A 23,931-nucleotide genomic window follows, 5' to 3' on the forward strand; every position below is an offset into this window, starting at 1 on the left:
ATTCCCAGTAAATAAACCGCGTTTTCTGAACAGCAGGTTACTTCCAGGGCTGAACATCTGAACTGCTACTTTGACAGCAGAGAGACCGACACATGGGATAACCTAGACTGACAGTTTGGGAAGGTGGGTCATATTTGGCTCATTTCTCATTGGGCGACCGACCTTCACCGGGTTGCTAAGCCCTTCAAAACCAGTTTCCCTGATTTGTGCAGCAGGATCTCTGATCGTGGAGGGGCTGGAAGCGCGGAGAGGAGGTCCGCTCCGCTCGGTGGCCCAGTGCGTGGACTCTGAGGCCCCGTGCATCCCCGCACAAGGCGAAATCCCCGGAGTTCCGAGCGCTCAGCCAGGCCCTTCGGCTCGGCGCCCCGCCCGCCGTCCCGAGGGAAGACTGAGGCCCGGCTGACTCGTCTCCTCGAGGGAGCCATGAACCAGTCCCATGCAGGCACCCGCCTGCGCGTCGTGCTGGGACACCTCGGCCAGCGCTCAGCAGGCTTCGGCGTATCCTTTGCGGTGCGCGCGGCTTGGGCTGCAAGTGTGGTGGCCTCCAGGGCTCTTGGCACAGCCGCCCAGCGGACTCTGCCCCTTCCTGCGCGCCCGCGTCCCGGCGTTGGTGTCAGCTGTTCCGGGCGCCCAGGGGCGGGGAGGCAGCGGAGCCGGGGCAGGAGGGTTCCCAGTGCGGATAGCCCCAAGCTCCCAGCCGCGGGCCCGGCCTGCTCGCTGGGCGGCCGCGTGACAGTGCCGGCCTCAGGGGCTGCTGTGGCGCCGCCCCAGGCTTCGCGGCCCTCCTGGGGCCTGTTTCCCTGCCTTGCCCGGGAGATGGAAGTTCTTCCTGAGGGCCTGCTCTCAGCTAGTGTGGCGTTTTCTGCACTTGGCCGCGCGTCACCCGACCGCCCAGAGTCCGAGGCGCGCGACGCACAGTCCCAGTCGCTCCTAAACTTGGGCGCAGGGCTGCCTGGAGCACCGGGGTGGGCGGGCCGGTGGACACTCAGGCAGCAGCGCACTGGGGCGCGGGGAGGGAGGGAGGCACCGGCCCGCACCCTCGGGCTCTTCTTTCCTTGAGGAGAGCTGTGCGAGCTGCTCCGCCAGGGTGTCCCTGAGCCCCGCAGGAGTGGATACGATGTCTCCCGGTTGTTCTTTCGGAGTTACTCGCGGCGGCGATGTGTGCGCCCCCCGTGTCGGATCCCGGAAAATGTCACTACGGGACACGGACGTCAGATGCTTTATGGAATTGTTTCTCCTGCTCCGATTAAGTGTTCTCTTTCAGGGGGTACTTTGGGCGCAAAGAGGACACTGCGTGGGATTTCCCCATAAGTGATGGGATTAGGCTGTGTTTTGCTGTGTGCAGGATCCTGAACTCCTTCCTAAAAATGCTTCTACGAATGTCTCTTTTTACTTTTATTTTACTTTTACTTCCAGCCATGATGTAGCAGAACCACTGCCCACCTAAAATCCCGTCGCAGATCAAGGCGATTATGTAATCTCATTTGACCAGTGAAAACACAGAAACCGAGGCCCGGAGACATTAAAACTTTTGACCAAAGACATTTAATTACCGAAACCAGGGGTTGACAAAGTGTGTTCCCAGGACCAGCAACAACTTCCCCTGGAAACTTGTTAGACATGCGGATTCCCAGGCTCATGTGGACTCCCCATACTCCGGAGTGGGGCCCAACAATCTGTTCTCACTTGTTTCTGATACATGCCCACTGGTGAGAACCACCAACGTGTGGGGACTGGAGATAACTGGAACCAGAATGAAGATTTCCAAGTCCAGTCTGTGACTACTATGAAAATTCTGGGGTGCCTGGGTGGCTCAGTCCCTGAGTCCTCTCTTGATTCTGGCTCAGCTCTTGATCTCAGAGATGTGATTTCAAGCCCAGCATTGGGGTCCATGCTGGGCAGTGAGCCTACTTAAAAAATAATAATGATTTTTAAAAAAATATTCAGATCCTGCTGGTGCTTCTCTAATAGTGTTGAGGTTAGAGCTTCTTTTTCATCTGTGTTGACTAGAAGAGCATTATCCTATCAACCTTCTGCCATGGTGGAGATGTTCTACACCAGCACTATCCAGCACTAGGAATCCCATGTGGCTATTAAGCACTTGAAATATGGCTAAGGGCCGTTTTCCTTTTCATTCTCCTTTTTCTTTTTAAAGATTTCATTTATTTATTTGACAGACATAGCTCCCAAGTAGGCAGGGAGGCAGGCAGAGAGAGAGGAGGAAGTAGACTCTGTGCGGAGCAGAGAACCCAACGCAGAGCTCGGTTCCAGGACCCCGGGATCATGACCTGAGCGGAAGGCAGAGGCTTTAACCCACTGAGTCACCTAGGTGCCCCTTTATTCTCTTCAATTTAAATAGACAAACGAGGTCAAGGTCTCTGGTATAGGACAACTCTGCCGAAACAGTCAGTGAACATGCGTGTGGTTGGGGCTTAAAAACAATCATGCAAATCAGGTCGCCATCGCTTCCCAGCCTTAACTGGTTATAAAGAGATGTGGGTTCTGGAATAAAGCAGGTGTTTTAAAGCATAAAACACAATGCATCTTTAATGCAGAGATGCATTGAGAAAAAAACAAATATGACCTATAATTCCAACTCTCACAGCTCATTATCAGTCAATGTTTTGGTCTGTTTCTTTTCTGTGCATTTACATAATTACAGCCATCCTGTATAGATAGCTTTTTGCACCCATTTTTATCATGTTTATTAACATTATATAGTAAGGACATGCCACATTTCCACATCATTGAAAAAACTCTCTGAGGAAATCAGTCACCACCACCAGAACCCACAATGGTAAGGAGAAGAATTGTGGACTGAAATATTGCCTTCTGGCCACCACATCTTGCTAGTAGCTGACAAAGGTCTTTAAGTCTTTGTCTAGGAAAAAAAAGGATTATACTGTCCCCAGTTACATAAAGACAAGACAAAAATAACATGTTAAAGAGTAATGACATTTTTACACTCACTCCTTAAGCTAAAGAAACAATGATAAAAATTAAGAAGTGGCTAAGTAAATTTGCTGTAGTTCTCTGGATAGAAAACTAGAAAGAATTTCTAGCTCTATCTTAAAATAGTTAAAATTATACTAAAAATTATACTAAAAAGTTAAAATTATATAAACTATGTGGCTCATGCTTTAGAGCCTAGCCACTGTTTATTTAATAGAATTTTTTTTTTTTTTTGAAGAGTAACAAGCCAAACCGTTTGTTTCTTGTATTTCAGAATGGATTCCCACTAAATTCAATTTCTCTTTGGAAGAGCACATTTCTTCGTACTGCTAGATTTAAACCTTATAATTTTTATTTCCTTGGCAGTTTAGTGGAGGGAATAGTAAGTGGAAGAAATCAGTGGAAGCTATGAAGTCAAGAGTATGGGTCGAGTCTGGCCTGAGGCATTTTCTGCTGGATGATCTGGGACCCAGTTACTGAGCCCTGTGAGTCTCATTCTCCTGCTCTGGGCAGCAGGGATGGTGATAAAGGTCTTGGGACTTCCAGTCCCTCCTCTGGGCTCTGTGAAATGAGACGATGTAAGCAACCGTGCGTGCCTGTCCGCAGCTATGTGTGTAACCCAGTCTTCCCTGATGAGAGCTAATTCAGGGCAGACTGTTGTTTTGAGAAAAAGTTGACTCCTCAATTTCATTTTATTTGCCTTAATTCCCTACCTAGGTAGCTCACTCCACTTCAGGAGCTGTTTCTCCTAACAGTTTCCATCCTCCACAATTCCAGTAAGTAGATCGAATTGTCATTAGTAACTATACAATGTGCATAAAGCATTTCCTAGTGGTAATTAAGATATAAAACACATCTCATGTTGTCTGGTGAAAATTCATTACACAGGGGCACCTGGGTGGCTACTGGGTTAAGCATCCAACTCTTGATTTTGGCTTAGGTCATGATCTCATGGGCTGTGGGATCGATCAGTCATGGGTCAGGCTCTGTGCTCAGCAGGAAATCTGCTTCACCCTCTCCTTCTGCTCCTGCCCCTGCCCCTGCCCCCTCTCTCTCTTCCTATCTCTACAGAGAATAAATTCTTTTCTTTAAAAAAAAAAAAAGGAGGAGTCAAGATGGCGGAGAAGTAGCAAGCTGAGACTGCTTCAGCTAGCCGGAGATCAGCTAGATAGCTTATCTAAAGATTGCAAACACCTGAAAATCCATCGGCAGATCGAAGAGAAGAAGAACAGCAATTCTGGAAACAGAAAAACAACCACTTTCTGAAAGGTAGGACCGGCGGAGAAGTGAATCCAAAGCGACGGGAAGATAGACCCCGGGGGGAGGGGCCGGCTCCCGGCAAGCGGCGGAGCAACCGCGCACAAAATCAGGACTTTTAAAAGTCTGTTCCGCGGAGGGACATCGCTCCAGAGGCTAAACCGGAGCGAAGCCCACGCGGGGTCAGCGTGGCCTCAGGTCCCGCAGGGTCACAGAAGGATCGGGGGTGTCTGAGTGTCGCAGAGCTTGCGGGTATTGGAACGGGAAAGCCGGCTACAGAGACAGAGCCGACAGTAAGCTCGCAGCTCCGTGTTACCTTGAACCGGTCGCAGGCTCGGTGAGCTCGGAGCGCGGCCGGAGGTCAGGCAGACGGGAGTAACTGGGCGCTGTTCTCTGAGGGCGCACTGAGGAGTGGGGCCCTGGGCTCTCGGCTCCTCCGGGCCGGAGACCAGGAGGCCGCCATTTGTATTCCCGTCCTCTGGAACTCTACGGAAAGCGCTCAGGGAACAAAAGCTCCTGAAAGCAAACCCGAGCGGATTACTCACCCCGGCCCCGGGTAAGGGCGGTGTAATTCCGCCTGGGGCAAAGACACTTGAAAATCACTACAACAGGCCCCTCCCCCAGAAGATCAACAAGAAATCCAGCCTAGACCAAGCTCACCTACCAAGGAGTGCGGTTTCAATACCAAGGAGAGCAGCAGAATTCCAGAGGAGGAGAAAGCCAAGCACGGAACTCATGGCTTTTTTCCTGTGATTTTTTTTAGTCTTGCAGTTAATTTAATTTTTTCTTTTTCATTTTTTTTTTTTTTTCTCGCCTTCGGGTAAAATTTTTTTTTTTTTTAACTGTTACCTTTTTCTTTTTTAACGATTTTTTACTAGTTTATCTAATATATATATATTTTTTTTTACATTTTTCTTAGGTGTTTTCTTTTTTAAAAAAAAAATTCTTTTCTTTTTTTTTTTTTTTCTTTTTTCTTTCTTCCTTTTTGAACCTCTTTTTATCCCCTTTCTCCCCACTCACGATTTTGGATCTCTTCTAATTTGGCTAAAGCATATTTTCCTGGGGTTGTTGCCACCCTTTTAGTATTTTACTTGCCCCTTCATTTACTCTTATCTGGACAAAATGACAAGACGTAAAAATTCACCACAAAAAAAAGAACAAGAGGCAGTACCGAAGGCTAGGGACCTAATCAATACAGACATCGGTAATATGTCAGATCTAGAGTTCAGAATGACAATTCTCAAGGTTCTAGCCGGGCTCGAAAAAGGCATGGAAGATATTAGAGAAACCCTCTCGAGAGATATAAAAGCCCTTTCTGGAGAAATAAAAGAACTAAAATCTAACCAAGTTGAAATCAAAAAAGCTATTAATGAGGTGCAATCAAAAATGGAGGCTCTCACTGCTAGGATAAATGAGGCAGAAGAAAGAATTAGCGATATAGAAGACCAAATGACAGAGAATAAAGAAGCTGATCAAAAGAGGGACAAACAGCTACTGGACCACGAGGGGAGAATTCGAGAAATAAGTGACACCATAAGACGAAACAACATTAGAATAATTGGGATTCCAGAAGAAGAAGAAAGTGAGAGGGGAGCAGAAGGTATACTGGAGAGAATTATTGGGGAGAATTTCCCCAATATGGCAAAGGGAACAAGCATCAAAATTCAGGAGGTTCAGAGAATGCCCCTCAAAATAAATAAGAATAGGCCCACACCCCGTCACATAATAGTAAAATTTACAAGTCTCAATGACAAAGAGAAAATCCTGAAAGCAGCCCGGGAAAAGAAGTCTGTAACATACAATGGTAAAAATATTAGATTGGCAGCTGACTTATCCACAGAGACCTGGCAGGCCAGAAAGAGCTGGCATGATATTTTCAGAGCACTAAACGAGAAAAACATGCAGCCAAGAATACTATATCCAGCTAGGCTATCATTGAAAATAGAAGGAGAGATTAAAAGCTTCCAGGACAAACAACAACTGAAAGAATTTGCAAATACCAAACCAGCTCTACAGGAAATATTGAAAGGGGTCCTCTAAGCAAAGAGAGAGCCTACAAGTGGTAGATCAGAAAGGAACAGAGACCATATACAGTAACAGTCACCTTACAGGCAATACAATGGCACTAAATTCATATCTCTCAATAGTTACCCTGAATGTGAATGGGCTAAATGCCCCTGTCAAAAGACACAGGGTATCAGAATGGATAAAAAAACAAAACCCATCTATATGTTGCCTCCAAGAAACACATTTTAAGCCCGAAGACACCTCCAGATTTAAAGTGAGGGGGTGGAAAAGAATTTACCATGCTAATGGACATCAGAAGAAAGCAGGAGTGGCAATCCTTATATCAGATCAATTAGATTTTAAGCCAAAGACTGTAATAAGAGATGAGGAAGGACACTATATCATACTCAAAGGGTCTGTCCAACAAGAAGATTTAACAATTTTAAATATCTATGCCCCCAACGTGGGAGCAGCCAACTATATAAACCAATTAATAACAAAATCAAAGAAACACATAAACAACAATACAATAATAGTAGGGGACTTTAATATTCCCCTCACTGAAATGGACAGGTCATCCAAGCAAAAGATCAGCAAGGAAATAAAGGCCTTAAATGACACACTGGACCAGATGGACATCACAGATATATTCAGAATATTTCATCCCAAAGCAACAGAATACACATTCTTCTCTAGTGCACACAAAGTACAACATCCCTTCCTGATCAAAACTCTTCAAAGTGTAGGGATAGAGGGCACATACCTCAATATCATCAAAGCCATCTATGAAAAACCCACCGCAAATATCATTCTCAATGGAGAAAAACTGAAAGCTTTTCCGCTAAGGTCAGGAACACGGCAGGGATGTCCATTATCACCACTGCTATTCAACATCGTACTAGAGGTCCTAGCCTCAGCAATCAGACAACAAAAGGAAATTAAAGGCATCCAAATCGGCAAAGAAGAAGTCAAATTATCACTCTTCGCAGATGATATGATACTATATGTGGAAAACCCAAAAGACTCCACTCCAAAACTGCTAGAACTTATACAGGAATTCAGTAAAGTGTCAGGATATAAAATCAATGCACAGAAATCAGTTGCATTTCTCTACACCAACAGCAAGACAGAAGAAAGAGATATTAAGGAGTCAATCCCATTTACAATTGCATCCAAAACCATAAGATACCTAGGAATAAACCTAACCAAAGAGACACAGAATCTATACTCAGAAAACTATAAAGTACTCATGAAAGAAATTGAGGAAGACACAAAGAAATGGAAAAATGTTCCATGCTCCTGGATTGGAAGAATAAATATTGTGAAAATGTCTATGCTACCTAAAGCAATCTACACATTTAATGCAATTCCTATCAAAGTACCATCCATCTTTTTCAAAGAAATGGAACAAATAATTCTAAAATTTATATGGAACCAGAAAAGACCTCGAATAGCCAAAGGGATATTGAAAAAGAAAGCCAACGTTGGTGGCATCACAATTCCGGACTTCAAGCTCTATTACAAAGCTGTCATCATCAAGACAGCATGGTACTGGCACAAAAACAGACACATAGATCAATGGAACAGAATAGAGAGCCCAGAAATAGACCCTCAACTCTATGGTCAACTAATCTTCGACAAAGCAGGAAAGAATGTCCAATGGAAAAAAGACAGCCTTTTCAATAAATGGTGCTGGGAAAATTGGACAGCCACATGCAGAAAAATTAAATTGGACCATTTCCTTACACCACACACAAAAATAGACTCAAAATGGATGAAGGACCTCAATGTACGAAAGGAATCCATCAAAATCCTTGAGGAGAACACGGGCAGCAACCTCTTCGACCTCTGCCGCAGCAACATCTTCCTAGGAACAACGCAAAAGGCAAGGGAAGCAAGGGAGAAAATGAACTACTGGGATTTCATCAAGATCAAAAGCTTTTGCACAGCAAAGGAAACAGTTAACAAAATCAAAAGACAACTGACAGAATGGGAGAAGATATTTGCAAACGACATATCAGATAAAGGACTAGTGTCCAGAATCTATAAAGAACTTAGCAAACTCAACACCCAAAGAACAAATAATCCAATCAAGAAATGGGCAGAAGACATGAACAGACATTTCTGCAAAGAAGACATCCAGATGGCCAACAGACACATGAAAAAGTGCTCCATATCACTTGGCATCAGGGAAATACAAATCAAAACCACAATGAGATATCACCTCACACCAGTCAGAATGGCTAAAATCAACAAGTCAGGAAATGACAGATGCTGGCGAGGATGCGGAGAAAGGGGAACCCTCCTACACTGTTGGTGGGAATGCAAGCTGGTGCAGCCACTCTGGAAAACAGCATGGAGGTTCCTCAAAATGTTGAAAATAGAACTGCCCTATGACCCAGCAATTGCACTATTGGGTATTTACCCTAAAGATACAAATGTAGTGATCCAAAGGGACACATGCACCCGAATGTTTATAGCAGCAATGTCCACAATAGCCAAACTATGGAAAGAACCTAGATGTCCATCAACAGATGAATGGATCAAGAAGATGTGGTATATATACACAATGGAATACTATGCAGCCATCAAAAGAAATGAAATCTTGCCATTTGCAACAACATGGATGGAACTAGAGCGTATCATGCTTAGCGAAATAAGTCAAGCAGAGAAAGACAACTATCATATGATCTCCCTGATATGAGGAAGTGGTGATGCAACATGGAGGCTTAAGTGGGTAGAAGAATAAATGAAACAAGATGGGATTGGGAGGGAGACAAACCATAAGTGACTCTTAATCTCACAAAACAAACTGAGGGTTGCCGGGGGGAGGGGGTTGGGGAGAAGGGGGTGGGATTATGGACATTGGGGAGGGTATGTGATTTGGTGAGTGCTGTGAAGTGTGTAAACCTGGTGATTCACAGACCTGGGGATAAAAATATATGTATATAAAAAATATATGTTTATAAAAAATAAAAAATAAAAAAAAAATAAAAAAAAAAAAAGAGAAAAAAAAAAATAAAAAAATAAAAAAAAAAAAGATTTTATTTATTTATTTGACAGACAGAGATCACAAGTACGCAGAGAGGAAAGCAGGCAGAGAAAGAGGAGGAAGCAGGCTCCCCACGGAGCAGAGAGCCCGATGTGGGACTCGATCCCAGGACTCTAGGATCTTGACCTGAGCCGAAGGCAGAGGCTTTAACCCACTGAGCCACCCAGGCACCCTAGGATAAATAAATTCTTAAAAATAAATTCATTATACAAATCATGTGTTGCCAGGAGAAGTTCTAATTAGAACTAGGAAAAAATTTGAAGTTGACTGTAATTTATATGTATTTATACTTCAGAAAGAGGAAACATATCAGAGGTGTATAATCTGATTTTGTTCAAATTCAGACATGTTATACCTCATTTAAGTTAGCCATAGGCTATATTAGCTAGTGTCTTTGGTTTATCTTAAATTACCTTTGTAGAAGAAGACATCGATCTCCATGGAGTATTCTCATAGAGCCACATTTCCAATCTGGAAGAATGGACTGGGTGATCTGAGTTTGTGCATATGCTATGCACTTACTTGGATTTTGTCACTTTGATTTCTTCTGAGAAGATATGATCTAGACAATTTAAAGTATAAAACGTATTGAATTTGTCTCCTACCTGAACAACCATAAATAGTCATTATCGAAGAAATTTGAAAGAGAGTGGAATTAAGAAAAATCATTCACAATTCCATTACATAGGAGCAATCACTTAAAAACTGTGTTTTTAAAATTTATTTGCATTTTTTTCAAGTACCTTTTTTAAGATCTTATTTATTTATTTGAGAGAGAGAGAGAGAGAGAGACCAGATGCGCATGAGAGATCAGGAGCAGGGCGGAGGGGCAGAGGGAAAAGCAGATTCACTGATGAGTAGGGAGTCCTATTCGGGATTCGATCCCAAGACCCTGGGATTATGACCTGAGCCAAAGGCAGATGCTTGACCAACTGAGCCACCCAGATACCCTGTGTCTTGGTTTTACACAAATCTAAGTGTATTTTATTATAGTAAGTCTGTACATGCCATTTTATGTTCTTCATTTTCTTAGAAGATTTATTTATTTAAGAGAGAAAGTGCACACATTGCAAGTTGGGGGAGAGGCTGAGGGAGAGACTCTCAAGCAGTCTCCCCACTGAGCCCATAGAACATTTGGGGGCTCGATCTCAGACCTATGAGATCATGACCTGAGCTGAAATAACCAGTCCACGCTTAACTTTGACTGAGCTCCCCAGGGGCGCCAAGCTCTTCATTTCTAAGACCTGTGTCCTATCCCATTGAGCAGATATAATTCATTATTCTTCTATTCATTGGTAACAATACTAGTTAACATTTTAGATTTAAACCTTTTTAAAAATGTTCAGATTAGGGGCCTACCTGGCTCAGTGGGAAGAGCATGTGACTCTTGATCTCTGGTTTGTGAGTTCGAGCCCCACATTGGGTATAGAGATTACTTAAAAAAAATAGATACCCTCCCCTCTAGACTTGTTTAAAAAAGAAATTTCAGATTATTTTCTTAGAGTAAATAAAAGTAGAAATGCTGGGTGGAAGAGTATGAACATTTCTCAGGCTCTTGATACATGTTGTTGGATGGTGATTTTTCACTTATACTTATTTGTAATTCCTTTTTCTCCTTTAGGTATACTCGGGATAATAATGTTCTAAGCCTAGAACAGAGAAAGTTTTATGAAGAAAATGGGTTTCTCGTCATTAGAAATTTGGTGTCTGATGCTGATATTGAACGCTTTCGGTACAGTAACCCTTCGTTGTTGTACAAAACTATGTTGTGTTTACAGTGGGAATGTGAGTAGGATTAGCATGTGTGTTCAGGTATTTTTCGGTGATTGGCTCATTGGGAAGCGGTTAGGGACATGAGCTCTGGAGCCAGACTGGCTGCCTTTCATCTTAGCCAAACTACTTCCTGTTGTGTTTCCTGGAGCAATGTACTTTCTACTCCTGTACAATGGGGATGTTAATCGTATTTATGCCCCAGTGTTGTTGTGAGGTCTGGATAAGGTGAAGTACACACAGATGCCTTTGAACTGGGCCTGGCCCATGGTAAGCATGAGAGAAGTTATTTGCCGTTATTACTCAGGTACACCATAGCACAGACGGTTCCTCACTGTTCTGTTAGGCTAAGGAATAGGGGAGTCCCCGCAGTGAGCTCCGGCCTCACAGTGAGGAGACAGGGGCTGCTGCGCTGGTCATTTTCTCTCTCCATCCTCAGAACTACTCAGCCTGACCTGGAGGTCAGTCTGGTGCAGGGACACCCCCTGCTCTATCTCTGAGACTCTTTCCACAGAACTGGCCAGACAGGTGCCTGGAGCCTGCAGTCATGACATCATCTGCCAATTTAATTTTCTAGGAACGAGTTTGAAAGAATCTGCAAAGGGGAGGTGAAACCACAGGGAATGATGATAATGAGAGATGTAACCATTGCAAAATCAGAATTTACTCCAAGTGAAAAGATGATTTCAAAGATCCAAGATTTCCAAGAAGATGAGGAACTCTTCAGATACTGCACTCTCCCTGAGGTTCGAGAACTTTCCTGCATATTCTTTTTCTTTAAATGAATAATGCACCTACATGCTTGCCTCTAGAATTGCTTACACTTTATCTGGCCCCTCTGTTTTGTGGCTGGTGAACAGTGGTTCTCAAATGGAGGCGGACATTTGGCGGTGCCTGGAGCGTGTTGGGTTGGCACACGGTGGGGACCGTGTGCTTCTGTCAGGGTAGAGGTGGGCATGGTGGGTGGGTGAGCTGCTGCTAATGGAGCCCAGAGATCCTACCGTGTGCAGAATAGTCCCCTCCCCAAATGATGACTTATTGAGCTCCAAATGTTAGTCGGGGGCAGATGGAGAACCCTCTTCTGGAGTCTGGTCATTATTCTTGGTTGCGAAGGGCAGGAATTCTGCCTTAGAGACGAGGCTGTCTCACTGTGGGTATGGGCATATCAACAGGAGGGACACTGCAGATTCTATTCACTGGACATCCATTTATTGTTTCTTTTTGTCTAATGAACTGGTCAGTAGAGGTTTAAGTTTGTGTTCAGATTTAAACTCATTTTTTAAAAAATCAATAGTTTTTAAGAGTAGTTCAAGTTTACAAAAATATCCACATAGTACAGAAGGGCATAAGATGAAAAGGAAAGTCTCCCACCCTCCAGCCCCACTCACACTTTCTGGTATCTTCAACTAGAAGTCTCTCATGGCTCTGCAGGTGTATCTGTCTACCCCCCAACCTTTTGTGTCACATGGGAACATACGGGTTGTCCACTTTACAAGTGTAGTTTCTACACTTATAGTAGATCTTACACATCCTTCTATATCACTTATATATTAATTTATATTATATTTTTAAATTATTTTGTAACATCCCATTGCATAAATGTATCACAGTTTATGAACGATTTATTTAGAATGGTTTTTTTTTTAAAAGATTTTATTTATTTATTTGACAGAGAGAGATCACAAGTAGGCAGAGAGGCAGGCAGAGAGAGAGGAAGGGAAGCAGGCCCCCTGCTGAGCAGAGAGCCCGATGTGGGACTCGATCCCAAGACCCTGAGATCATGACCTGAGCCAAAGGCAGCGGCTTAACCCACTGAGCCACCCAGGCGCCCTTTAGAATGGTTTTAAAGGACACATTGCATATAGTACATGCTAGAAATTATAACCCCAAGTGCTATTAGAGTATTTGCCCATGGGGGCACCTGGGTGGATCCATTGGTAAAGCATGCTACTTTTTTTTCTTTAAGATGTATGCGTTAATTTTAGAGAGGAGGGGTGGGTGGAGGGGGAGGGTCAGAGGGAGAGGGAGAGAGAAAATCTCAAGTAGACTCCCTGCTGAGCACAGAACCTGACATAGGGTGGATCTCTGGACCCTGGAATCATGACCTGAGCTGAAACCAAGGCTCAATTGCTTAACCGACTGAGCCACCCAAGTGGCCCAAGCATGTGGCTCTTGGTCTTTGGGTTGTGAGTTCGAACCTTAGGCTGGTTGTGGAGGTTACTTAAAACTTTAAAAAATATATTTTTTTAAATGGGACACCTGGGTGACTTAGTTGGTTAAGTACCTGCCTTGGGCTCAGGTCAGGATCCCTGTGTCCTGGGATGGAGTCCTACATCAGGCTCCTTGCTCAGTAGGGAGCCCTCTTCTCCCTCTACCTACTGCTTTCTTTTTTGTTCTGGCAAATAATATGACAAATAAATAAAATCTTTTAAAAAACCACATTTAAAATAATTTTAAAAATAAAGAAAATTTGCCGCATAAAAAACACTGTGTACAAGTAAGCCAGCTATGAAGTCCAGCCCCTTGGGTGGGGGACAGGAGGGGATATGACTTCCCAGCCTCAAGTCCTGCTATGGAAATGAAAGTTCTGTGCATCCATCAAGGAGGAAAATCTTGACGTTAGTGGCAGCACAGGGTAGAGTTAGCATGACCGGGACATCCAGGTTTCCCACCGCTCTAAAATCTGAACCACGCAATTGCTGGTTCATGCAATGATTTTTAGGAGGTGGGTCCTGCTTTTAGTAATTAGGTATTTATTTTAATGTGTATTGGAAAAAATACCCAGCACATCCAACCTAGGACCTCAGAAATATTATTAATCAGGATAAGACGTAAGTTAATTTGGAAAAATTGTTGGCTACCTATATTGGGCACCTCTGTAAAGTATGATGGAAATGGTAAAATGGCTCTTGAGGGTTACTGAGGTTTAGAAAATACTGGTCAGAGGCACCTGGCTGGCTTAGTTGTGGGACCTTGGGATCAAGGATCTGAGTTTGAGCCCCCTGGTGGGATTAGGGATTATTTAAAAAGGAAAGAAAGAAAATACTGGCCTAAGGAAATTGCAAAAGTTGACATGCTTTATAAACAAACAAGTAGGAGGCCTGACTTCTAGGATTTTGGTTTCATTTCAAGCATTTCCTGCTCAAGTTGCCAATATTCCTTCTACACAGGATCAAACAATGAGAAAGCAGTAGAACATGCTTCATTTTTTGGAGTCAGACAGAATTGAAGATTCAATTTCACTGAATTGGCTCCACAAACAAGGGCAGTTTATTAGCTTTGGGCTTATCTGTGTGGGGTGTTCACTTTAAAGGATTATTCATCCATGGAGGCAATACTTTTCAGGAATCGCTGTGTGGTTTAGGTGGGCTGATGCATAAAGCCCCCTGCAGGTAGTCGACATACACCGCCGACTCCTTTCTGCATGTACCCCTCCCTCGGTGGCTTAGAGGTAAAGAGGTAGCACCCCAGTTGCCCTTCTCTTTTCCTCTGGGCTACGCATGGCCATTGCACATGTTGGGGCCTCTCATGGTCCCTTGTTTTTTTCTTAAGTAGGCTCTATGCTCGCTGTGGGGCTTGAACTCACAAACCCCAGCTCAAGAGTTGCATGCTCTACCTACTGAGTCAGCCAGGCGCCCCCCATGGTCCCTCCTTATGGAGAATCTTGGTGGGGGCAGAGAGAAAGCTGCCTGCTCACTGGGCAACTATGGACAGTTCCAGTTGAAAGGTTTATCGCTGCCTTTCGCAGTTGATTTCTCAGAGAAACACACGCCTCTCTCTATCTTTTTTTATTTTTTAGATTTTTAAAAATTCATTTATTTATTTGACAGACAGAGATGACAAGTAGGCAGAGAGAGGAAGAGAAGCAGGCTTCCCGCTGAGAAGTGAGCTGGATGCAGGGCTTGATCCCAGGACCCTGCGATCATGACCTGAACTGAAGTCAGAGGCTTTAACCCTCTGAGCCACCCAGGCACCCCCATAAGCCTCCCTTGTAGAAAAAGTGGTTAGGGTTGCAACTGGCTTGGAAAAGCCTGTTTAATTCAGAGTGTTGCAGACATACCGTTGCAACTTTTTCATGCTTTCAAGCTTTGTTTGCAATGTTGTAAAAATACTAAGTGGTTTTTAAATATATATGTTTGTTTGTTTGGAGGGGAGGGGCAGAGGGAGAGAATCTCAAGTCAACTCCCCACTGAACAAAGGGCCCAGTGCAGGGCTTGATCCTGTGACTGTGCCATCTTGACCTGAGCAGAAATCAAGAGTTGGAAGCTTCACTGACTGAGCGACCCGGGTGCTCCTACCAAGTGTTGAATGAAGGCATCTTGGCTCTTGTATAGATAGTTGTACTTTGTGCCACTTTTGTGCATTGGATTTCTTATCAAACTTTTTTTCTTCTTTTCCCTTAGATTCTGAAATATGTGGAGTGCTTCACTGGACCTGATATTATGGCCCTGCATACAATGCTGATAAACAAACCTCCTGATTCTGGTAAAAGGTTCCTATTTGTTATGGAGAAACCCTCTTCCTAAAAGAAAAAAAAGAGGAAAAGAGAGAGTTTAAGGTGTTCTAAATCTAGCTGTGTGTGTAATTGCTAAATTTGGATAACTAAATATATTTGTCCTTTTACTTGTCTTAAAATAGCATACATCATAACAATAGGGAGGTAGAAGAGTGATTTCAGATGTTAACTGTAGGGTTATTGTTGGGTTTCTGGAAGACTGGCTTGCTGCTCAAAAGTTTGGTTTAATAAACATGACTATTCATATATTATAGGCTCCTATTATAATTCTCATTATAATAAATCCCTAAGCTTTGTTAACTATTCTTACCAATGGTGGTGTGAATTCTGTTTTCCTGATTGAAGATACTATTATAATCAAAATTAAGGCTTTCTTATAAATCACATTCATCACTTGACGTAAAATGTCTTGTGATTCCTAAAATGTAGCTCCTAAGATCTCACTCCCAGAGAAACTGATTCTGAAGCGAAAACCCAGGAAATTGCACTAAAATAAAAACTTTTTTTAAGTAGGCTACATGCCCAGCCTGGAGCCCAGCTCGGGACTTGAACTCATAACCCTGAGATCAAGACCTGAGCTGAAATCAAGAGATGCTTAACTGACTGAGCTACCCAGGTACCCCCAAGAATCTGCATTTTTTAAGCCAACAGCTCTTGGTCCATGCTGAGAAATTCTACTCTACTAGCAGTAATAAATTGGTCCTTCAGAATTCTTTATTGTTTTTCCACTTTTTCTGGAGAAAAAGAGGCCAGGAGAGTTTTATGTGACTAGTCTGTAGTGTAGCACCATGAAATCTCTCCTACCCTGGATGTCTTGCTTATAAACATCGGGGTTGGGCATAGGGGAACAGTACCAAGTTCAGACTGCAAAACAGGGAACCATGTAAATTTGGTTCTGTAATCTCTGATTCTACATAGTGACTGTTCATCAAGTGCTCTTAGTTCTGTGAAGAACTTCTTGGAAGCCTTTTATTAATTTAGTTACTCGATAGTGTTTGTATCAGCCACTTAGAGGGCTAACAGGGAATTTCAAATTTGGTTACTCTCCAATTGAAAAACTTTTCTTTGAGTGCTAGGCTCCGTGCCCAAACTAGAGTTACTAAGGAATAAAGCACAATAGAGATCATAACATGTTATGAGTTGCTAGAGAATGGTGGGAATCCCTGGCTTTCAGAAACCCAGGAAAAAAGGGTAGGATCTGGAGTCACGCTGTTGATTTGATATTCTAATTTGGTGCTTATCTCTCCAGGCTGATTGTCTGTAGTGTGGTTTCACTTCTTTGGGTTCTGAAGGGATAGACACTGATCTGGTTTTCAGGCAGAGGAGATGAATTCTGAGGTTCAAATGTGGTTTAATAGCAGGTTCTGTTTCAGGCAAGAAGACTTCCCGCCACCCCTTGCACCAGGATCTGCACTATTTCCCCATCAGGCCCAGCAATAACCTAGTTGCTGCTTGGACAGCCATGGAGCACATCGACCGGAACAATGGCTGCCTGTGTGTGCTCCCGGGCAGTCACAAAGGCGACCTGAAGCCACATGGTTATCCCACGTGGGAGGTAAAAATCCCTTCCTTCCTTCCTTTTCTTTTTCCTTCCTTCCTTCCTTCCGTCACTTCCTTCCTCCCTCCTTTTCTTTTTTAGGATTTTATTCATTTATTTATTTGAGTCAAACACAGAGAGAGACAGGGATAAAGGGAGACAACTCGTGATATTTGCTCGTGATACTTGTGAGAGGTGGCTTGGTCCGAGAGAGGCAGAGGGGGAGGAACACAGACATGTAGACTCTGGTGAACACTAGCTCAACATGCAGCTTGATTTTGTATCCCTGAGATCATAACCTGATCCCAAAATCCAGAGTCTGATACCTGACTCCCTGAGCCACCAAGGTGCCCTTAGAAGGTAAATCTTAACCAGAATATTTATTGTTCTGATTTATTTTTATTTATTGATTTTTGAAGATTTTATTTATTTATTTGACAGAGAGAGAGACGTCACAAGTAGGTAGAGAGGCAAGCAGAGGGAGAGGGGGGAAGCTGAGCAGAGGGCCCAATGCGGGGCTTGATCCTAGGACCCTGAGACCATGACCGGAGCTAAAGGCAGAGGCTTAAACCACTGAACCACCCATGCGCTCTATTGTTTTAATTTTAGATCTGATTCCATACAGAACTTTAACAATGAGATGATTTCCTTTCTTAGCAAAACATTGTTTTTGGTTTTGCAACCAGGATCAGGGAAATTTCAAAGATGTCAGGTAGAATAATCATTTTTCTTTCAACAAGTTTTGGAAAGCTGACCAGTGGGGGGAACTGTGGTAGGCACTGTGTAGAATCTAAAATCATCAAGCTTCATTGCAGAGGTCAGATTAAACACCCACAACACCAGACGCATGTATCAGCTGCCAAGTAATTCTTACCCACTGATCGCTAGATCTCAGTATAAAGACGAGGGAGGAATCATCTCCTTCCTGCTAGAGCGACCAGGGAAGGCTCTGGGGAAGGAAGAGTAGTATTGCACTGCCTGCCGGTTGCATGGTTTATTGATTGAACTATTGAATGCTTTTGAGCCCACTAATGGTAAGATCAAATCGGCTCTTCAAGAATGATAATCCTGAGATCTAGAGCAGGAGATACTGAAGGTGTGGAGTCCAGAGGCAGAGAAACCAGAGAGGAGACTATGCGTGTTGTAGGCCTCAGACAATAAATTCTGAAAACCCCAGAAAAGCATGTGTTGTTCAGGTGGGAAGAATGCATGTGGGTTTTTTGTAGGAAGTAAAGAATATGGCTTTTAGGACTTGTCTCAATTAGTTAGAATTCTTACACAAGGATTAGTGCCAAGTGAAAATCTTTGAGTCTGGATTCTGATATAAAATCTGAAATTGTGAGATTCATAATCTGTTGAGGATTATGGAAAAACTGAGTTGAGGTTTAGGGAGTTTGTTGCAGGCAACAGAAGTGGGCTGCGGCTGACTTAAGCCAAAGGGTGTGTTTGGAGGGTCGCAGCACATGCTGATTAGATGGAAAGGCCGGCAGGCTCTGGTAAGCAGGAAAGTGGGAGTATGTCAGTGGGAGTTCAGGATGGAGCACCTGGTGGGGGTAGTTGATCCTTGACCATGACCAATGCCTTTGATCGATCCTCTGTTCAGATACAAAGTGATAACAGTGGGAGGTCAGATTGAATTTGCATAGGTTACATGTGCACCTAGCCAGGAGAGAAGGGCACTGGATGAAAGGCCCAACACTGTCTGGCAGGAAAGAATCCAACCCCCAGAAGAATGTGGGACAGACTAAGAAGGGGACTAAGATACTGTGCTCCCCCCATAACCATTACTTAAAGCAACAGCTAACATTGGAAGTAGTTCTAAAAAAGCACAGTGTTGTAATTTACTATTCTTTCTTTACTCTGGTTGTGACATGAGTGCTTTCTGAGCTGAGGAGACTTGAACATTTTCTCTCTTCTGGCCTGAGAAAACAGTTTGCTTCTCAGAGGTACTCCTGAATAATAGAAGAATGATTTAGGCAAAGTTACGGGGGAGAAGAATATCATGTGGGGAAAGTGGGATTACAGATTCATGCTGGAAAGGGGATCTCCCATTTTAACTGCAAAATGCAAAGTTGGTCTAGATATTCATTTATAATTTAGTAATGAAGGATAAGTGGAAATTTCATATTCTTCATTTGGGCCCCCAAATCCATGATTTTTACAACCAGATGTCTGAGAAGTTTTTGTATATTTACAGTTGCTTTGAAGAATCTTTTTTTGTCTTTCTCTTGGCAGAACTTACAAAACCTTTGCTTTTCCTAATGAGTCATTGACAAAATTCTTAATCATTGGGTTCCTCAAATATAGTCTTGTTTCTCTTATGTGTTCTAGGGAGGAGTTAACATAATGTTCTACGGGATTCAGGACTATGATAAAAACTGCCCCCGAGTGCATCTTGTGATGGAGAAGGGAGACACTGTTTTCTTTCATCCTTTGCTCATCCATGGATCTGGTTGGAACAGAACTCAAGGATACCGGAAGGTATGCATTCCCATCACTGTACTTTCCAAAGATAAATACATTAGAAACAAAAAATGGAGTTTGTGACTCCACTGCATAGAAATTCCATGTTCTGGGCAAAGCAGGCAGTCCCTTCAGTAGGCAGTCACCTCAAGAGAACTAACCTGAAACTAGGAAAGTGAGTTTTAAGTTTAGATTAGCTTATAACGTTTTCAAGAATGGAGAGAACCAAGTAACCTCCAACTTACCTTCAGACAGAAAGAAGATGGAGATTGTATGTGATGCTATTGGACTCAAAGTGTCCATTTTATTACAAAGGGGTGGTGTGTATATTATTGTCCTTTGCAAGGTATTTTTGTGGGTTATTGTTTGTTTTCATGATCCATAGCCATTGAAATGACAACTACCACAAACTCAACTGAGTAACTAACTTCCCTAAGAAAATGGTGAAGAACCCTGGAACACATTCCTGTTTAGGACTTGAGGACATCCACACACTAGAAAATTGACATGTTAAAAAGTTGAAGTCCTCTTACTCATGTTGTTATGTTCCCCGCCCTTTTTAAAAACAAGTATCGCAGGGAGCTAAAAACCTCTTGTATTTCTCAGTCAGACTTAAACTGTACCTGGGGAAAAAGAGATCCTGAACCCTGAAGAGACTAATACAGGACAGCATGGAACATTCTAGAAATCAAACGCTGAGTGAAATAGCTGACTTTCTAAAGGAAATCTCCCTGTTCGGTAGCTGGTGTTAATGGAATGGGTTTTTTTCCCAGTATTAACCCTGTCACTCTCTACAGGCAATTTCCTGCCATTTCGCCGGGGCGGACTGCCACTACATTGATGTGAAAGGCACCAGTCAAGAAGTTACTGAGAGGGATTTTTCACCGATAGGAAAAAAATTATATGGATTTCCAGATGACACCAGGCTGCAGGTATGCTTTTCTGAGATGATAGGTTAAGACTTTTTTGTCTTCTTTTCTTCAGATGCTTAACAACTCTCATACCTCTTGTAATTTAGAAGTATAACGTGCTTTGTTTAGAGCGCCTTGCAGAAGCATTGCTGAGACCCACTAAGAATTATAGTGGAATTTCAGCTTGTACGCACGTCCCCAGCTGGGGCATCTGAACACCCCATGCTTTTTTATGTCTTTGGCCACCCTGTGGTACGCAGGCTATTCTGTTCCAGGATGGACAGGTGGAAACAGAAAACAGATCTGGAGGAGAGCAAGTGAAGGACGAAGGCTACCTTCTTGAACACACAGAAGGAAAGTTAGAGGCTTGGGCTCTCACCCATAGGCCTCCTTTATTTGTATAGAGCAGAGTATTGACGTATCTACAAATCGAAGGAGACTCCCAGAAAGCCATTCCTAAGCAGGTTTTGTTTGGCTTAGTTGGCATCTGGAGTTTCATGGAGCAGACTTCAGAAACCACTGATGCTTATCCGTGGGGGATAGAGACATTATTTCGTAGCCTTTCTACTTAATACACATCACTTGTAAATTCTTTGTAACTAGAACATTCAAAGCTGATGATGATGGTCACCAGACAAACTGTAGTCAACGCAAAAATAAACATATTTTCTTTGTGAATGAGTCCATTTTAGCCACTGAACCAAGAAGCTGATCTTATGTTTTAATTTGCGCTCATCATAAATACATGCATTTCCTATGGGGGAGACCCCCAAGGAGACAGAGCGTCATGATAACTCTGGCCTTCCAGTACTCTGAAGAGTACCATACACCAGCACTAAGCTACCGTGCCATTAGGAGTCATCTTCTGAAACTCCTTCCCAGCTTAAGAATCTGACTTCTCCCTTGCCCCTTCTCCCTTTAGCATCTATGACTCTATCCCACATCTGCAAAGGCTCTCATTGCACACCGTAGATGGTAGACCCTCTGTGCTCCTCCCTTGGTCCAGTGCTTAAAGTGCATCATATTTTGTCAAGTGGGGCTTCCGTGCAACACTCTGAATTTTAAAGCAGAAAGAAAGCATATATTATGTTTGGGGTAGTAAGTGATTGCCTTCTGTATTCATTTCATTTATTTGAGAGAGAGAGAGATCAGGAAGGGCGACAGGCAGGCAAAGGGAGAGGGAGAAGCATACTCCCTGCTGAGTGGGGAGCTTACTGAGGGGCTGGATCCCAGAACCTTGAGATCATGACCTGAGCCAAAGACCGATGCTTAACGGACTGAGCCACCCAAGTGCCCCACCTGTACTTATTTGAAAATGTTAGTCTTGCAGATATAGTTCCTCAACTTTACTTAGAATAATGATATTAATTTCTGCTACATAGCCCTTTGTGAGTTATAAGAGCTCTTTCATATTTCTAGTTTTACTTTCTTCACAAATCCCCGTGGATCAGTCATTCCCATTTTTTTTTTTTAAGATCTCTTTATTTATTTGAGCGAGAGAGAGTGCACGCAAGCAGGGGGGAGAGAGGAGGGGAAGGGAGGGAATCTCCAGCAGATTCCTCACTGAGGGAAGAGCCTGAGACAAGACTCAAACCCAACACCCTGAGATCATGACCTGAGTCGGACACTTAACTGACTGAGCCACCCAGGAACCCCTCACTCTGCACACTTAGGGAGAAACTTAAATGTCCAAGAGGTTGGCCTGTGTGATGTAAGTGACAGAGGTACATTTTGGAGTCAGGTCTAATTCCCAAACCGTTTTTTCCACCTGACCTAGCTGTTCGCTCAAACATAAACAAGAAACAAAAAAGTCTGAGTTGTTTTATTAAGAACAAAGGAAAAAGAAATCCCAAATCAAGCCATAACTCATGACATCACTTGCACGTAGGAGCAGATCACTGTAAATGGGGCAGTGTCTAAAGGAACGCAGGACAAGGGGCAGTGTGGACTGTTGTGACCAAACACTGTGTTCAGCCAGTTGAAGACACCTGGTGGTCAACAGCAGTGCCAAATAACACAGGCTGAACTTCTGGTGACTTGCTCTCTTAGTTTGGTCAACACTATTCTAGATGTGGGCAAGTACATTATTTGAAGTCTTAGAATATGGTTTATTTACCAGTTGATAGACTACTGTGCAGAGTTTTTCCATTTAACTGTTGGTAGATGCTAGAAATCTACTTTGTCTCATGCTGAACAGATCCCTGTGTTCCATCCACTGACTGTGCTTGGTTTTATTTCCAGGATATGCTTAGATTTCAAGTGCGGCTGGTGAAAGGAAAGAGGATCAACCTATGAGATAGCCGTCGGCTTGAGCTCTTTGAGAGAAAACAGAACAAATCAAGGTGCCTGGGGAAAATGTTTTCTTAACAAGCTATCCTAATCTTTTCTATCGCTTGTTCTCCAAATCATGACATGAGGATAAGGTACTTGCTGGTATGTGGTTAGTTCTGTGTGCAGACCTGTTGCTTTCATGGAGAAAGATATGTTACAGTGGCTGATTACTGTTTTCAGGAAAACTGGGGGTCGCAGCTAATAAATGTGTTTCTTGTCTAATTTATGTGTGTTCAATCAGTTTCTTTGATTCAGTTAGCTATTTACCCAAGCAGAAAGGTATCCTTTGAAACTCAGGATACGTGGACTCTTGCATCCCTCTTCTGGAAAACCCACCACCCCCTGACTTCATGGCACGAGAGATTTCTCAGATCTAGAACACCATCTAACACAGGCATATGTAATGAAGGGCATTGTGGAGTAGAAATAAGGGAGATGCTTGTGCTCTGACACAGGATTCCTTGCATGACTTCTCCAACCCAGGCACCCTCCTTATAAAAACAAGATCAGATCTTTCCAAGTTGTTTTTCTCTGTTCTTGAAGAAGGAAGACTAAGGTGGCTTCATCTGCTATTTTTTATTGGGTAAGGCAGCTGAAAACCCTCTGCATTTATGAACGAAACCTAAACTCTTTCAAACTACAGGGACAATTTTAGATAGTTTAGGTTTCTAGTGGGCATGAACTGGGAGTATTTATTTTATTTTGAATATTTGATTTTTTTTTTTTTTTTTTTTAGAGAGGCAGAGAGCCCCATGAGCAGGGAGCCCGACACGGGGCTCAATCCCAGGACCCTGAGATCAAGATCTGAGTCTAAGGCACAGGCTTAATCCACTGAGCCACCTTGGGGCCTCATGGAGGGGGGCCAGATTTATTCAGTGCCAGATTTGTACACAAGCTGGGGCAGCAAAGAGCCATAGTCTTGATTTTTAAAAACAATAATTTGCTAAGAAATAACAAGAGTCCTTTTCTTGTTAATCTGCTAAGCACAGGTTTTCCTAAAGAGTTTCACTGTTTTTGTCAGGTTCTTTGTGAGGGCAGCCTATTTAAGTTCAGGTCCAGCTGGAAGCTGAAGAAGGCAAGAGTATCCCTGACAGGGCTCAAGGAAACTGCTTTATAGAATAATTGGACATAAAAT

The 23,931-nt window shown here is 43.2% G+C and overlaps 1 protein-coding gene across 1 annotated transcript; it reads left to right on the plus strand.

Annotated features, from left to right (window-relative positions):
* The first annotated feature begins 218 nt into the window (after window positions 1–218).
* Window positions 219–23,018, plus strand: LOC131838275 (phytanoyl-CoA dioxygenase, peroxisomal-like). Its single transcript, XM_059184123.1, has 9 exons — window positions 219–498; window positions 3,670–3,728; window positions 10,890–11,000; window positions 11,616–11,784; window positions 15,442–15,523; window positions 16,928–17,109; window positions 19,423–19,572; window positions 20,352–20,486; window positions 22,707–23,018. Exons 1-9 carry the CDS (start codon window positions 424–426, stop codon window positions 22,758–22,760), a joined length of 1,017 nt encoding a protein of 338 aa, XP_059040106.1. The 5' UTR covers window positions 219–423; the 3' UTR covers window positions 22,761–23,018.
* Window positions 23,019–23,931: the final 913 nt, after the last annotated feature.

This window comes from Mustela lutreola, chromosome 8, assembly GCF_030435805.1.
Source record: "Mustela lutreola isolate mMusLut2 chromosome 8, mMusLut2.pri, whole genome shotgun sequence".
NCBI lineage: Eukaryota > Metazoa > Chordata > Mammalia > Carnivora > Mustelidae > Mustela > Mustela lutreola.

Bases quoted from the DNA above. Each gene is read 5' to 3' on its own strand.
- LOC131838275 (XM_059184123.1), top strand. From the start codon at position 424: ATGAACCAGTCCCATGCAGGCACCCGCCTGCGCGTCGTGCTGGGACAC. The intron at 3,729-10,889 runs GTAAGTAGATCG...TTTCTCCTTTAG, and splicing joins TTCCATCCTCCACAATTCCA to GTATACTCGGGATAATAATG. The intron at 15,524-16,927 runs GTAAAAGGTTCC...GTTCTGTTTCAG, and splicing joins AAACAAACCTCCTGATTCTG to GCAAGAAGACTTCCCGCCAC.